Source organism: Muntiacus reevesi, chromosome 3 (genome assembly GCF_963930625.1).
Source record: "Muntiacus reevesi chromosome 3, mMunRee1.1, whole genome shotgun sequence".
Classification (NCBI taxonomy): Eukaryota; Metazoa; Chordata; class Mammalia; order Artiodactyla; family Cervidae; genus Muntiacus; species Muntiacus reevesi.
In genome coordinates, this window is record NC_089251.1 from 124,892,738 (window position 1) to 124,909,998 (window position 17,261).

The following is a 17,261-nucleotide window of genomic DNA, read 5'->3' on the forward strand; positions in this document are numbered from 1 at the left end:
AAATTAAACAATCTTGAAAACATTGTTAAAATGGCAAAGATTACTCAAAACACAAACATAATATTGAATAAATATGGAAACAGCTATAATACATAGAGAAACTAAAAAAAGGGGGGGGGAGAACCCCTGTGAGGTCTAGAACTGTTGTATTAATTTCTGAAAACTCAGTATAAATAAGCAGATGCTCTGATGTTGGGTCTGACTTTCTCCTCCCCCAGGCTCCTCAGTGGTTGGAAAGTGATTCTTGTCAGAAATGTGAGCAGCCCTTTTTCTGGAATATTAAGCAGATGTGGGACACGAAGACACTGGGGTTGAGACAGGTGAGTAGCTGGCATCCAGCTGTCACTGTGTTAGTCATGTGTTTTGTTATTTATATGATTGGTCTACCATTTTATTTGGAATCACACTTTTTCTGATGAGTGCTGTTAATTCCTACATTTGTGATGTCACCATCATTGTGTGACAAATATGAGTAGATCTTTCCTGAGGTAATAGTGAGACTTAACTTTCCCAAAGTATGCTATCGCTCATCCTGCACTGGAAAATCAGGGATATCCAGAAAACCCTCAGAGCCTATTTGTAAATGGATGAAAGAGCTCTGAGTTTAGGGCAATTACTTGTTTTTTTTTTTATTCTTTTTTTTCATTTATTTTTATTAGTTGGAGGCTAATTACTTTACAATATTGTACTGGTTTTTGTCATACATTGACGTGAATCAGCCATGGATTTACAAGCCGTTACTTGTTAAACTCAGTGTTTGTACCAGCCCAGCACAAAGTCAGAATGAACTCGGCCTCTAAGCCTTAAACTTCCATGAACAGATAAAATGTAACAGATTAGCCCTCACTGGAATACTCTGATAGTAAGAATTTTAGATTGTTCCATGTGAGTGTACTTGGAGCAATTCTGTTTAGCATGTTTCAAGTATGTACTGTTTTTTAATTTTGTAAATTAATTGAAGAAACATGTTCCAGATAGCCTATAGAGTTTAAGGAAGCTCTTACCATTAGCTATTCATGTAATACTAAAGTTCTACAAAAAGCATAGTTTTACAGCAGCCTTGAAGGTAGCCACTCACTCAGATTGAATGTGAGTTTGTGCAGGCAAGTAAAAAAGGAATGCCAATTTTAAATGCTTTTCTTATGAGTTGTACCCTCTGTAAGGAATTGGTGGGAAGTTTGTGTGTGTCAATAAACTTTTACTTATGAAGCTACTCTACAGCAAGATCAGATATAAGACTTCCAGTGTAGGAATTATTTTACCACTCATAACATTCTAATGTTCAGAAATTACAGCAATATTCTGTCTTTAGCCTTGTTCTCACAACATGTGGCTGGTAGTAACTGGTGGGTGAAGTAGTCCCTGCTTCAAAGGAAACATGGAGAATTAATTTTAATCTTATGAGTTAACAGCTACTAGAAGAGCATGGGAAGGTATGGGTCACAAAATTTTAGTGGTTTAAAAAAATATATATATATATACTTTTTATATATATAAAAAGTAGTGATAATAGCTGAACTATTTTGGAATGTTCTTGAAGCTCATTTGCAGAATCATAATTTGAAAGAGTAAAAGAAATAGCAAAACATGATAATGGATATTTGTTTCTTAATGAGGGCAAATTACATTTAAAACTTTACTTCCAAACTTTTTTTTGTTAATAAGAATCAGTTTTTCCTTCCCAAAGTCTAGCCATTTGGGTTCCTAAATGAGCTTGAACTTGGTTTTAACGTTGTTTGTTGTCATCTAGGCTGAAAGTATAAATGAATAAAAGTCAGTATTTGACCAATAACAAAGCAAGGATATTTGGAAATCCTTGAAAGTGTTGAAATCGTCTGCCTTTGGCATGTTAATTGATAGATTGAATTAAGGGTGATTATAATTCAAGAACTGGAGAAGGGAATGGCAACCTACTCCAGTATCTTGCCTGGAGAATCCTATGGACAGAGGAGCCTGGCGGCCTACAGTCCATGGGGTCACAAAGAGTTAGACACGACTGAAGTGACTTCACAGTATCATTAAGGGCATATCATCCCCAACCCCATTCCCCTACTCCGAAGGGAAACCACGTGCCTTAAAACAGGAGGTTAACGCCCCCTTTCCCTCCTTCCTTCTGGAAGCATCACTGCCGGAAGTGCGGGCAGGCTGTCTGTGGCAAGTGCAGCAGCAAGCGCTCCAGCTACCCCATCATGGGCTTCGAGTTCCAGGTCCGAGTCTGCGATTCCTGCTACGACTCCATCAAGGACGAGGAGTGAGTGCCTGTCTCTGTCTTATGTGTGTTCATCTGCAGCGGGAGGGCCCGGGAAATGACATGGGTACACAGTCGGCCCATACACAGCGGTTAGGGGCCTGTCCTCCATGCAGTGGAAAATCTGGGTACAACTTAAAGTTGGGTGTAGCTGGGTATACCTTAGACCCTCTGGGTCTGACTGGGTATAAAAATCTGGGTATAACTTAGACCCTCCTATCCAGGGGTCTGCAGCTCATTTAGCACTGTTATATTTACTAGTAAAAAAAATCCGGATATAAGTGGATCGGTGCAGTTTGAATCTGTGTTGTTTAAGGATCAACTGTATTGATCTTTTATCTCTCGTAAACAGTTTCTAAGGAGAGGATTCTGCCCTGGATTTGTGACTTAGGACAGGTTTCTCCCAAATACTTTGAGGAATGATGCTGGTCAGACTGGTCAGGCCGTGAGCGGCCGTGTCTGAGCCCCCGAGCCACTCGGAGTGTTGTGAGGGTCAAGGCTGTGTGCACACTGCTGGGTGGCTGAGCGGGCACTCTCAGAGGCATCCCGGCTTCGACCTGTGCTCACACTCAAGAGCGTTTTATTAATGGGAAAACCCTGGAGACCCACCTTCTCTCCTGCGTGAAGTCTGACCGAGAGATCTGTGCTTAGATAACTGTGTACAAGACACATCTGTCCCCCATTCAGTCCTGAATCAGACAGATCCATGAAGGCAGGACCAGCATTTTCTCTTGCCCTTTTTTTAAAAAAATGTATTTTATTGAAATGCAATTGAGTTATTTTGGTGTGTTAATTTCAGCTACGCGTGCTACGTTGAGTCCGCCTCTTCGTGACCCCATGGACCATAGCCCTCCAGTCTCTGTCCCTGGGATATTCTAGTCTAGAATGCTGGAGTGGGGTGCCATTTCCTTCTCCCCTTCTGCTCCTTTTTGAATCATCTTGGAAAGCAGTAGCCGGGCACACCTCGGTGGATGCCCAAGTAGGAAGGCTGGTGTGGTCAGCGAGCTGGTGATGGGGCCAGGGTTCGGGCTTTGGAGCAGAGTGAGGGTCAGCACCCGGGGATGGCACTGCCTCTCCCATCTGGATTCGCGGGGAGCCTGCAGCCTGTGATCTCGTGCAGTGTAGCTCCTCTTCTCTGTTAAAGGTTCTCGTTCTGATGTCTAGGAATGTACCAGCCTGTCCACTAAAAAAAATCAAATATTTTGGGAATTTTAGAAAATCCTTTATAAAACTGCTTGTGGGAATCCCCTGAGGGTCCACTGGTTAGACCTCTGCTCTCACCACTGAGGTTGCAAGTTCAGTCCCTGGTTGAATAACTAAGATCCCTGAGGTCGTATGGCACAACCAAAAACAAACAGAAAGACCAAAAAAAACCCCGAAAACCAGTCCTGCAACTTAGGCTTTGTGTCATCCTTTAATTATAGTTGGTTTTCAAAACCGTAGCCACATTTCAGGGAGCAAATTTTGACACTGTTACTGTAAATATTTCCTTTATGTTGCTAAGACGACTCATCCCTCAGCTCCAGAAACCGTCGGATGAGTCTAAATGGCCTCTCTTCTCTCTGTCAGTCGGACATCTCTAGCAACCTTCCACGAAGGAAAACATAACATCTCCCACATGTCCATGGACGTCGCTAGGGGCCTGATGGTGACCTGCGGGACCGACCGCGTGGTGAAGGTAAGCTGCCTAATTGTCCCAGTTAGCACCTCCGTGCAGACTGCTCCCCCGACACGCTGTGTGTAAGGCAGTTCTGATGGACAAGCTCGCCTTCCCTTGGATGAGCTCCCCATGGCCAAGTGAAAGCCCTGGCTGACAAACTGCATGTTTGTGAGTTTCCGTGCCCTTCCCGGCAGCTCAGTCCAGTGCGTCTCCCTCCGCTGTCTCAGTCTCCAAGTAAGCTGGTGAGGGCCTGCCACCCCTCTGTCACTACCTACCCTGAGCCGGCCCCAGGGTCTTCCCTCCCACTGCCTGGCCTTAGCTGACCTCTTTCTCTGGTCGCTCCTTCCTTGGCTAATGGTCCTTTATCCTGGATAGAATACTCCCCATTTATAAGAAATAACCGCACTTCCCTGTGTTAAATCCCTGAGTGACTGACACAGAAGCTGAGCGTGAGCGCTTTATCCTCAGTGCCACTCCTGAGTTTCAAAACTGCTGTGCGTGCATATGTGCTCAGTCGCTCAACTGTCTCAAACGGTTTGTGGCCCCGTGGACTGTAGCCCGCCAGGCTCCTCTGTCTGTGGAATTATCCCAGCAGGAATACTGGAGTGGGGTGCCATTTCCCCCTCCAAGGGATCTTTCCAAGCCAGGGATTGAGCCATGTCTCCTGTGGCTCCTGCTTTGGCAGGTCGATTCTTTTACCACTGAGCCACCTGAGAAGCCCTGTAAAACTGTCATAATTTGTTTCATAATATAAAAAGTGGGCTTTTTCCCAGTGGACTTTTTATTCAAAATAAAAGTAAATTGTAGTGAACCATTATTATGATATAATTTGCAGGTGTTGAGAGAAATACTGCTTATAAGCATTTTTTTATGTTTTAGCCAAACACATTGTCTTGTCACTGTGTAAACCTCCAGAAGGTTTTATAGGGAAAGAAGAGGATGAGTTGTGTGTCTTGACCCGCTGGCCAGTGTCCCAGCTGTCTGTCCTCCCGGGGACCACGTGGCCGGCGCCGCCTCTCCAGGTCCTCTCCCTCCTTCTCTTGCAGATTTGGGACATGACGCCTGTGGTGGGCTGCAGTCTGGCCACCGGCTTCTCTCCACACTGATGCAGGGGCCAGCGGGGTCTGAGTCTTCGCGGCGGCCACCTTCCTCCACACACGACGCTTCCCTCTAGCTCCACAGTCCCTGTCACGTGGATGGACAGCCAGCCACTAAACAACAAATCAGCATTTTTATAAAGAACAAAACGTGAACGTGTGTTTTTGGGCATTTGTGGAACTATCCATGGGGACCGACGTAGCGGGTCCCCGAGGAGTGGAGTTACTCCAGCGAGACGTCTCGCGAGCGGTGAGCTGACGTGTGCCGAGACGGTAATTTAGCACACGAGAGTTTCAGAAGAAAAACACTGAACAAAAGAGTTAAAGCCTAGAAGTTTCTTCAAGCAATTCCAAGTGCAAACACGCTCCCCTCCCCCAGACTTGCCGGGCGCTCGGGGGCTCCTGCGCATCTCCGAGATCAGAGCAGGGACTCCAGGGAGGAGGACTTGCGTCCTCTCTCGGGGGGTGCAGGGGTCTTAGGAACCCAGAGACCCTCCTCGTCCGCTGGCGTCTGTGAACATTCCCCACCCCTGGCCACTGACAGACCTCTTCAGGGTACCTGTCCTCCCCGGGTGGGGCAGTGTCTACACTTACTGTGTGCTCCACTTCAGTCGTTTCCCGTCCCAGCCAGCGCGCCATGGGCGGACCCTACGGTTGTCACCACGTGAGCGGTGTGGCGTCTATACTGACCACGGGAGTCCACACCCTTCCCTGTCCCCCAGGTGTGCTCTGAGGACAAGACGTCTCTATGGTGCTGTTAACACGGGACTCGCACAGGCCGCCTGACTTTCCTCATTGCAGCTAGGGATGACTAATGGCAAACCCAGCTACCAGCGTGACTGGGACGGGAAACGAGCAGCCCGCTCCGTGGAACAGCCCAGTCCTCCTGAAAGACTAGTCTGTTTGCAGCCCAAGATGAGCCCCTGTAAATACCGTGACACTTCAGTAGACACCTCAGAAGAGAAGTCCAAAGCTTTTTAAACTAGGTTGACTTTTAGTTACAGCTTATTTCATAGGAAGAAATTGGTAGTGACTATTAGCACGGTCCTGCACAGGTATTCCCAACTTGTAAGTTACTCCCAGAAGAGTTAGCAAAATCTTTTGCTATCACATGGCATTTTAATTTAAAAGTTTTTGGCCACTTAGTACCAGGATTGGGGAAGAGGTAGGAAATGGGGAGCCTGTCTTTTAATATTCAAATATTTATTTGTTTTTAATGGCAGATCGGGCTCCCCTGGTAGCTCAGACGGTAAAGCGTCTGCCTACCGACAATGTGGGAGACCCGGGTTCGATCCCTGGGTCGGGAAGATCCCCTGGAGAAGGAAATGGCAACCCACTCCAGTATTCTTGCCTGGAAAATCTCATGGACTGAGGATCCTGGTAGGCTACAGTCCATGGGGTCGCAAAGAGTCGGACACGACTGAGCGACTTCACTTCGATGGCAGATGATGTATCTTGTTACTTTAGGACTATTTTAAGGATAGATTTTGAAATAGATAGCAGCAGTATTTTTGTTAGTCTTACTAATGGATATAGAAAAATACTACTGCATTGCTTTTAGGGGATCAAACCAAGACAGCATCATTCTGTGTGACATAACTAAGGGACTAAACAGTTTTAAATAACAGTTGTTAATGAAAATGTGTTTTTAATAACAGTTTAAGGCAGGCAATTAAGATGTCTTAATGGCCAGTGGCACAAATTAGGAAAGGAGGTCAGGTCATCATGTTCTAGAATGATCTGCAGTAGACGTTGACTTGCCTTCAGAAATAAGACTGAAGGGTTTTGTTGCTCCCTGTAATTTTTGTGTTATATCACCTGAAAAAGATGTTTTCTTTCAAAACTTGCCTTAGGTCCTTTGCAGAATGTGTGTTGCTGACATAATCCAGGAGAAAAATCGAGTGGTAGTAACTTGAACAGTAGTGTTGAATGTCAGCTTAGTTTAGTTAATGGTTCAGCTCATACATGCATAGGTGCTATGCTGGGGATTCTCTGAAGTCCTGAAAGGAAAAGAGAATATGAGCTACTCCTTGCCATGCTGAAGAATGCTACACAACGGTTTTGCTTTCCTTCAGCCTCTGTAAAATGTGACTTTATGATGTCTGTGGTGTCCTGAGCAGTTTCGTAGCTGTCAAGGATATGCCATAGCTTTTTGACTTTTTTTAATTTTAAAAGATTCCTAATGAAAAACCTAATGTCTCATAGAGAGCGTAAGGCTGATCCAGCGCCTCCTTAGGGGTGAAGCTAACATAAGTCAAGAGGGAGAGGTCTGTGTCAGAAAGAATTGGAGCCAGGTATCTGGAAAAGGAAAGGAGAAAGTTTCAATATATTTTCTTTTCACCAAAGCTTACTGCCATTTTTTGTTTTAAACATACATATGGTAGGCTTGCCTTGTCTCTGTCACACGCAAGGTAGTAAATGGGGTAATATTTTTTATAGAGGTGGGTAAAAATTTTAGTGATTGGGCACAGAAAGTATAGACTTCTGGTTATTGCCTTATTTTGACTGCGTTACTCTTAAACGTGTCATTTACAATATATAGTTCTTCAAATAATGGTTTACCAGTTTTTCCATTCCTGAATACTCCTGCAGAGTCCCTCTTGGGGTTCACGAAGAACAGAATGTTAAGATCCTTTTGTTTAGATCTCATATGCATCGGGTCGCAGAGTGGGACACGACCTAGTGACTGAACAACAACAACAAAAGGTTCGTGATCAAGACTTGCCAATTCTTCCTTCTAAACGTGTTTTAAAATTGCTCTTTATTAGTGGAAGTGATAGGAATATACTCTTATAGCATTAGATGGAAGCAGACCATTCATTACACTGTAAATCTGTTTACTGTGTCTTAGTTCTGTCCTGCTGCCTAGAGGCCATAAACGAAACATACTACTTTATACTTTAGAAGGTGGTGTCACTTTGTTCTCCCCCTACAGCATTCAGTTTGTTAGTACCTACAGATTTAAACTGTTGAAACTGGCCTGAGTATGGAACAAAATCACAGTGGCTCAGATTCAAGGAGTTATTTTCTAAAATCAGTTTTCATTAATTACTTCCTACTTCATTTCTGGCTCTGGTATCTCTTAAAATGTAAGAAACCCAGTTACTATTAATGATAAACCGTCTGCTCATTATAAATGTGAGTTTAACAAATAAGTAATACATGCTGTATTTGTGTGTCTATTGCTTAATTGTTAATCGTCAGCAGATCATTGAACGCCTACTCTATTTTCTGCAGTTTACTACACAATAATTCTTTGAGTAAGTTGATGTTTAATTGTGCAACGAATTTATACTAGAACACAATTTAAAGTGTTTTTCTCTCTAGACTTTTTTGACTAGGGAGGCAAAGGGCAATGTTGATTAGTACATTTTGTCTTGTACTACTAGCTACGTTTCTATAAAATAGGGTGCCCTGTGTGTCCCAGAGAGCTAGAAACCTTTGTTCTTTGCTCCTGTTTGTGGGTTCTGTTTTTGTGTTTTTTTTTTAGAACATGCATACAATAAAGTGTTCCTTGCTTGTTACCCTGTTGTTGAATTTAGCTTTTGTTCTGTTTGACCTGGACGTAGCGCAGCAGGAGTAACTACCATGAGTTTAGTGCTGCCTCTGTGCTGGCTGCCCTGCCAACCTCATACTCTTCAGTCCTGGCGACGCTTCTGCAAGGCACTGTTTTCTCCATTTTACAAATGAGAAAACCAATGGATCTTATCTGTCCGTCTGACTTCTTTATAAGGCACACGCCTGCCTTAATGTGCTAGCATGTAATGGGGATTTGGTATAAAGGAAGTAGGTACGATCTGTCTTGAAGTTTATGAGGCCCTGGAGTGAGATTGCTCAGGATACCCAGGCGAGAGCCCTGAGCCTCATGGAGACAGCATGAGCCCTGCCCTGGGTCCCCTCACAAACAGCTCAGTTTTTTGCAAGAAACACAGGATGATTCAGATCCGGGAGAACAGAGTTCTCGGCTTAGCTGGTTAGGGGTTGATTTAGAGATCAGAACAGCAGTTTATTGAGGGTTTTCTTTTTTTTTAAAGAACCAAAGCTTTGTTTTCTCTCATCATCAGAATGTTTATTGGCAGTTCCCTGGTGCTCCAGTGGTTCAGACTCAGTGCTGTCCCTGTCAGGGGCCCTGGTTCCCTCCCTGGTCGGGGAGCTACGATCCCACAAAGTGTGCGGCGTGACCAAAGAAAAAAATATAATAATGTTTATTATAATTTAATAAAAGGAAGATAAAAAGATAATACCAAAAAAAGTATTTAACATATTTATTTTTAAATTCTTTAGTGCAACCACCCAGAGAAACTACTGTTAAATTTATGCTATATATCTTCCCAGTACTTTTGCTTTTTTTTTTAAATGCATGTATACATGCGGGACACATACTTACAGACTTCTTGTTAAGGGGTGCCTGCCTTCTTGTCCCACCTGATGTAGTGTGGAGAGTTTGCCCATTCCCAGAAGTGGTGCCTGCTGTTAGCCTCATCAGCGGCTGCAGAGTCGAAGTGGGTGCTAGCTCTGTGCCCGTGCACTGGGACGGTCAGCCTCCAGCTCTGTGAAGGTGGGTAAGGCTACGTGACTTGCTTCAGCCCATGACGTGCAGTCAGGAGCATTTAATTGCGGGTAAGAGGCTTAACCACCAGTTTCTTTGGGATGCCAAGCCATCCAATGAAACCCAACGTGCCCTGGATCTGCAGTGGGTGTTACTCAGTCTTCTGTTGCTTTAGTCTGCTGAGGTAAGGGTTTTCAGGTCAGTTGCTCAGTTGTGTCTGACTCTTTGCGACCGCATAGACTACAGCACGCCAGGCTTCCCTGTGCATCACCAGCTCCCAGAGCTTGCTCAAACTCATGTCATCGAGTCAGTGATACCATCCAACCATCTCATCCTCTGTCGTCCCCTTCTTCCACCTTCAGTCTTTCCCAGCATCAGGGTCTTTCCCAATGAGTCAGTTCTTCCCATCAGGAGACCAAAGTATTGGGGTTTCAGCTTCAGCATCAGTCCTTCCAATGAATATTCAGGACTGATTGCCTTTAGAATTGACTGGTTTGATCTCTTTGCAGTCCAAGGAACTCTCAAGAGTCTTCTCCAACACCACAGATTTTTAGCTGCAGCATAATCTAGCCTGAACAACTGTATTCCATTATTCCATTATGTGACTAAACCATCCTTTATTTCACTGATGCCATTAGTTGAAGTTAGGTTATACATTTTTAGAAGATTTAAATTTTCAATTAAAACTAAACATTTTAAAATACTAAACTCAGCGTGCTTGTATATTCATATTTGTCCATTTTTCCAGTTATTTTCTTAGGATGCATTCTTAGAAGTAAAAATCGCTGAGTCAAAGAATATTTATTCTAAGTTCTTACTCTTATTGCAAATATCCTCATACCATTGCCAATACTTGAGTTGGTTCCTTTGCACAGGCGATAAACAGGCATAGCTTAAGTGTCTCAGTCTATGAAATTCCAGTTTATTAACGTTTGAGTTTCTGTGGGACAGTCTAGATAGAACCCCAGTCACCCTGGGAAGGCCGCTCAGTGGACAGGGTGCAGAGGAAGAAAGGTTGGTGGGTGACCTGCTGCTGTCACGACGGCCTGATAGGCGTGTCTCCAAGGTTGCTGGAGGGTGAGCTGGTCTCTCTTTACTTGGGAAGTGGAAGCAGACTAACAAGGTCTTGTGTCCTGCCTTCCCTTTTAGGTGTTACCTGGCTTACTTGTGAAAACATTCTCAGGAGGGAATGTAGGTACTTGAGATATAGCTTCCTTTCCCATCTACCAGTCTTTAGTCCCTGAGTTTCCTTATTAAGATCTCTTTCTATATCCTTCACTGCACATACAGACCATCCCTTAGGAAGCTTGTCCCATAGAGTTTCCCATAAAGTTGAGTAATGTATTCTGAGACCATGAGTTCTGTTATTTGTAGTATAGAGATGGAGCCTGAGAGAAAGTTTCCCGGGTCAAACCCAAGTGGAAGACTGAAGAGTCAAGCTTTGGCCTGTCTGACCTCAAAACCCATGCTCCTCTTTCTAGTGCCCCATCCTGCTTTTTCTTTGAAGAGAGTTTAAATCCTGAACTTGACATTCTGGAAAATGATGAAGTAATAGAAATTTATTTACAATGTTAAGGGTCATGTGGCATGTTTCCCCACACCCTAGTGTTTGAGATCGAGAGGACCGTTCAGTTCAGTTCAGTTGCTCAGTCCTTTGTTGGGGTCCTTTAATGGACCGGAACCTGGTGGTACGGAGTCGACGATAAGAAAGTAAAAGAGAGAAAGAGAGAGGGAGAAAGAGAGAGACAAAAAAGACCCGGGGACCTAAGCTCTGATGGAGCAAAGGTGCTTTAATGATTTTTCTATGAGTATATATAGGCTACAGTACAAGAAGCTTCTTTCGGGAATGATAGAGATCAGAAAACCAAATGTATAGCAACCGTTACCAAGAGAACAAGGGGTAATGTTAGTCACAAGGTCAGGACACAATCCATATCTCAAGAAAGGGGAAGGAGATTAAGCTGTTTTGTCCTAAGGAGAATGTTTACTAAAGGAGACTCATGCTTGCCTCACACAATGACCTCAGTCCCTGGGAGCAGCGTGCTGTTCCACTTGAAGAGGGACAAAGGACTCATGAGAGACAGCATGTAGGAATCCTCCCATCAAACATTCCCTGACAATGTCCAACTCTTTATGACCCCATGGACTGCAGCACGCCAGGCCTCCCTGTCCATCACCAACTCCCGGAGTTTACCCAAACTCATGTCCTTTGAGTCGGTGATGCCATCCAACCATCTCTGCCATCCCCTTCTCCCACCTTCGATCTTCTCCCAGCATCAGGGTCTTTTCAGGTGAGTCAGTTTTTCAAATCAGGTGGCCAAAGTATTGGAATTTCAGCTTAAACATCAGTCCTTCCAGTGGGCCATTAGGACTCTATTTATCATGCTCCCCCGCCCAGTCATGAATCAGTGGTGGCCCTAATAAGTGGTTTCTTTGGTGACATGATGCCAAAATTTCTTACAAACCAATCATTTCCCATATACTCTAAAGAACAGGGATCCTTAGTCTATGTTTTATGATATTTATGATACTCTTATTATTTTTGCATCATTTCGAAGTGGTTAAAAAATTCCTTCTAGAAAGTAAATTTTATTTTTATCTGAAATAGATTAATGCACAACAATGAATGTAGGTGTGTCCCCAAACCAAAATTTGAAAGAACTTAGAAATCTTCTAAAGTATGGCTGTTAAAGCCTATGACACTTGTAACGGGTTTTTATTTAGATCTTCCCTCATAAGGGGGATTATCATCTATTCCTGCAACATTTAAGAATGGCCAATAGCTTGTAGACTCTGGAAACAATCAAACTCACCTAATAGAGTCTCATGTTACATTTACATGTAACATGATTTTACTGTTTCAGAATTCAGAGTGTCATTCCCTTATTAAATATGATAATTCTTTTGACAATATAATGGTAACCAAGTATTTCCATAGCTGTAGGCTGTTTCCAGTTAATGCAGTGATATTAAAATTTGCATGATCCCACAACTTGTTGAATTCAAGAAAACTTAAGTCACAGAGAGGAAGATGATTTTCCAGCACTTGGAGGTTTATTTAAGCTCTTCTTCTGTACCCACCACATACTTTAAATCATGACAGGAAAGTTGCCACGTGCATGGTGATGGCCTGCTAACATGTGCACTGGCTAATAATGCCCGAGAGCCTCTGGAAGGCGGGGAGTAGCCTTTCTGTCATCACTGCCCTTCATACCCGAGTTTCTTCCCATCCCCTGAAAATGCCACATCAGGCTGAATGCGTTGGTTTTGTGTGCTCTTCCTTGAGCTGTTACCTAGAGTTAGAGGAGCTAATTAGAAAGCAGCTTCTAAAATGAAGTAGAAACATCTGGTGGACTTAACCCAGTGTGGCGTCAAAAGGGAACTTCCCAGTTGGCTTAGTGGTACAGAATCCATTGGCCAATGCGGGAGAGGCAGGTTCAATCCCTGGGTCGGGAAGATCCCCAGAAGGAGGAAATGGCAACCCACCCCAGGGGAGAAAGCATATGGTCAAACAGAAATTTGTTTATTTCTGGGTTTACTTACATAAAAATAATTTTTGCTCAAGTGACTTGGGACTTTATTTCTACATTATTAATGGACTTTGGTGGTGTTTGTATTTTATTGACATTGAATTGTCTTTTGCTGCAGGAGTCTGTCAGCTGTATCTATCTAATGAGTCCCACGTTGCAAACGTGTGTTGAAATAACAGACAAGCTTGCAGACCGAAACCTCAGTACAAGCCTAGTGGCTCTACCCTCAAAGTGCATCCTCCCAGTACGGCCACTTTTCACCATCCAGCTCCTGTTAACCACGGTTCAGTTCCCTGGCATCTGGATTGTGCCAATGGCCTCCTAACCCGTCCCCCAGCTCCTACCCCTACCAGCCTTTTCTCAACATGCCTGTTAAAACACCACTCTGATGACGCCATTCTTGGGCACAAAACCCTCAAAACTCCACCCCACCCACAGTAGACCCCCTAGTTGTGAACAGTCCAGTCATCACCTCCCTGACCTCTGTGCTGTCCTTGCTCACTCTGGTCTAGCCACGCAGCTCTTGTGTTCATCTCTCTAACTCTATGGAACCAAGAATTTGTGCAAATAGCATAGACCTCAGTAGGCACTCAATAATTAATGAGGTGGGACTTCCCTGGTGGTCCAGTGCTTACTTAAGACTCTGTGCTTCCACCTCAGGAAGCATGGGTTCCATCCCTGAGAACAAAGACTCATTGTGCAAGCCTTGTGCCACCACAGCCAAAAAATTTTTTAAACTAGCAATACTTTAAAAACTAAAGACATAATGTTGCCTGTATGTGTACAGTTTGGATGCAGTGTGCATAAATAACAAGGAACTTATGTGAATTTTCTTAGGGAGTGAGTCGGTTGTGTGAAATTCCTGTTCCTCCACTGCCATCATTCCTGCCTACCCTGTCCTTCCTTCCAAGCTACTCAGTTTCCAGAGGCCGGAAGGAGCAGTTAGAGAAAAGTGGGGAGATACTATAGAGGCTAAGTACACAGGGAACATGAGCCGTTTCTAAAACATCAAACACTAATTCCAGCTTTCTGATCATCATAAGACCTAATCAGATGTAACTTCACTCTGCAGCTTCATGCTTGATGGGGTGTGTGATTTTAAAATATTTGTGCAAATGCTTAGACCTTCCTTCTATTGAGTGGTGGGTCTTATGTGCTTTCCCCTTGAATCTGGACCAACCTTAGTGACTCTCCAATAGAATGTGGCAGAAGTGACTGTGCAGTATCTGAGGCTAGATCAGAACACACCCTGCAGCTTCTCCTGGTTCTCTGCGGGACACCAGGCACCTGAGACCAATAGGTGTTCTGGTCAGCCGCCGAGCTTGAGCTCTCGCTGATGGCCAGCATTAACTGCCAGCCGAGTGCATGTGACATCTTGGATGTCCAGCCCAGCCGAACTTTCAGATGCCTGTGAATCCAGCTGCCAACTGCCGTAGCCAGAGAGACACCCAGTTGAGGGCTGCCAAGGTGAGCCCTTCCCGAATTCCAGACCCACAAAATTGTCAACAAAATAAAATGCTTGTTTGAAGCTGCTAAGTTGTGGAGTGATTTGTTTTACAGCAATAGAATAACCTGAACAAGGAGCCATTAATTCCTCATCTGGGAACCAGAGGGCAGAGCGCCACCCCTCCCCACCCCACCCCCAACCCTAGCAAGAAAAGTGGACCCAAGTCAACATAGTATTGATGAGCTTCTTCAGAAACAATGAGTTATTTTGCATGAGTATTTTACAGGCCTATAGCTAATGGGTCATGATCCACATTTTTTTCTTCAGATTTCTTCCACATTCCTACCCACCAAGCCTTATACCCCTATTTCCACTCCAAATTTTTCTTTGAGGTTTTCTTTTTGGCCACATTGAATTTGGTTTTGAATTAACCCCCAGTCTGCACTAAGCATATTCAGATTTTATATGGGCCACATTTAATGATGCTCAATTTTCTCGGTGTTTTTGCCCTTTATGGAAATGCAAGTTATATACCATGATTAGGGCATAGGGAGTTCTGAATTATGGAATTTCCAGTTTTCCAAGCACTGAAACATTACTATGAGATGTGTGTCATATATATTGTGTTTCTATTCACACAGCACCATTCTTGGAAAAGTGAATTTCTACCATGTATAGGTACTATTCTAGATCCTTGAAAAAAAGTGAACTAAACAAAGATCCTGCTCTTGTGGAGTCTACATTCTTGCAGTGGGAGACAGACAATCAACCTAAAAGATAGATGAATTATACAGCATACTTCGAAGGTGGGTTTCCCAGGTGGCCCACTGGTAATGAATCAGCCTGTCAATGCAGGAGAGGCAGGTTGGAGCTCTGAATTGGGAAGATGCCTTGAAGAAGGAAATGGCATGGACAGAGGAGGCTGGCAGGCAACAGTCCATGGGGTCTCAAAGAGTCAGACATGACCGAGCACACACCCATACTGGTGCTACAGAGAGAGGACAGAGCAGGTTGCTGCAAGTGGAGTGTGTAGGTGAGGGGTAGGGGGCAACTTGTCAGAATGATTGGGGTGATATGTATTGAAAGCATTCAAAGATGTGGAAGATAGCTAAGTGGAGATCAAAGATGGGGGTCCCAGGCAGGGAACACCGTTGGATCAGAGGTTCCTAGACAGGAGTGAGGCTGGTGTGTCAGGAAGCAGCAGAGAGCAGAGTGACTGCAGTGATCTGAATGAAGGAGAGGGCAGAGAAGGTGAGCGCTTCGTGGGGGCTGGATCGTGGAGGCCACTGCAAGGATGTTGGCTTTTACTGAAGAAGGTAGGAGCCATCTGAAGGTTTTCAGTATAGGAACAATGTGATCTGACTCGTATTAGGAGGGTCACCAGCCACTCTGCTGTTCTTTGCCTATAGTAGCAAGAATGGGGAGTAATCTAGGCAAAAAGACAGTGGCTCAGTCAGAAAAGGCTCCAAGGTTTGCCCTGAGCATTGGAAGGACGAAGCTGACATGTAGCCCAGAATTATGATCAGTTGTTGAGCTGAAGAGTAGATGCTGGGAACCTTTATCTGAACCTCATGCCACAAAATACCCAGCGTATTCGGACCATGTGCTGAACCAATATTCCTTCTGCATTTTTGCTTGATTCAGACCAGATGCTGAAGTAATACTCCTTGTGCATTGTTTGCTTGATTTCACACAACATTTATGAATGAGGATGAATCCTAATTTTACAGAGAAGAAAACTAAAGTTCCGAAAGGTTCAGAGACGTAAACGTTCAGTGACCTTGCCCAGCCTACTAAGAGGAGGAGCCGGAATTCAATTCCGTTTCGACTCTACTGCCTGTTGATTCTGCTGCACCCTGGTTGGGGGAGTGGAGGGGGGGGGGGCAGGGGGCTTTCCTCCACTAGGACCTTGTTGTTGTTCAGTCGCTCAGTCATGTCTGACTCTTTGTGACCCCATGGACTGCAGCACACCAGGTTTCCCTGTCCTTCACCATCTCCTGGAGCTTACTCAAACTCATGTCTACTGAGTCGGTGATGCCATCCAACCATCTCGTCCTCTATCGTCCTCTTCTCCTGTCTTCAATCTTTCCCAGCATCAGGGTCAGCATCAAGGTCTTTTTCTAGGACCTTAGTAGCTGGCATTTTCACTGTTACTTTATCATAATATATTGCTTAACTATGCAATTGTGTAGGAAAAAATTATTGACGAAAAAGTATCACAGGGCTTCCCAGGTGATGCAGTGGTAAAGAAACTGCCTGCCAATGCAGGAGATGTGGGTTGGATCTCTGGGTTGGGAAGATCCCCTAGAAGGAAATGGCAACCCGCAGCAGTATTCTTGCATGGAAAAATCTCATGGACCTAGGAGCCTGTAGCCTGTAGGAACTGTAGCACCTGTAGTCTGGCAGACTACAGCCCACGGAGTCACAAGAGTCAGACACAAATTAGCAACAACAACAAACAGTGTCACTGCCTTCTAAGTCATTTTTCTGAACTGATACATTCTCCAGTATCCTTATACTTACAAATCAACTTGATTTACTCCATTCAACTTGAATGGCTTCTGTTCTTACTGTTTTATTATCTTGTATAGGTCGAACACATTGCTGCCAAAGATGGTTGAAGTCAAGTTTCTTTGAGTCTTACATATAGTTAGCTAGTAATAAATACCTAGGGTTTCCAAGCATAGGTGTATAAGTTACCTATAGTTTCTGGATCTTTGCTGTGCTGAC

General features: G+C 44.2%; 1 protein-coding gene across 2 annotated transcripts in view; it reads left to right on the forward strand.

The window, feature by feature from the left end:
* The window catches only part of WDFY1 (WD repeat and FYVE domain containing 1), a 60,044-nt gene extending 45,439 nt beyond the window's left edge, over positions 1-14,605 (forward strand). The window contains exons 9-12 of one of the 2 annotated variants that reach the window (XM_065930461.1): positions 219-320; positions 2,121-2,251; positions 3,818-3,926; positions 13,203-14,605. In XM_065930461.1, the coding sequence (XP_065786533.1) occupies positions 219-320; positions 2,121-2,251; positions 3,818-3,926; positions 13,203-13,409 (549 nt within the window). In that variant the 3' untranslated portion in view covers positions 13,410-14,605. Of the gene's footprint in view, positions 1-218; positions 321-2,120; positions 2,252-3,817; positions 3,927-4,954; positions 5,162-13,202 lie in introns of those variants that run through there. The other variant, XM_065930462.1, reaches the window with a different exon arrangement.
* Positions 14,606-17,261: the final 2,656 nt, after the last annotated feature.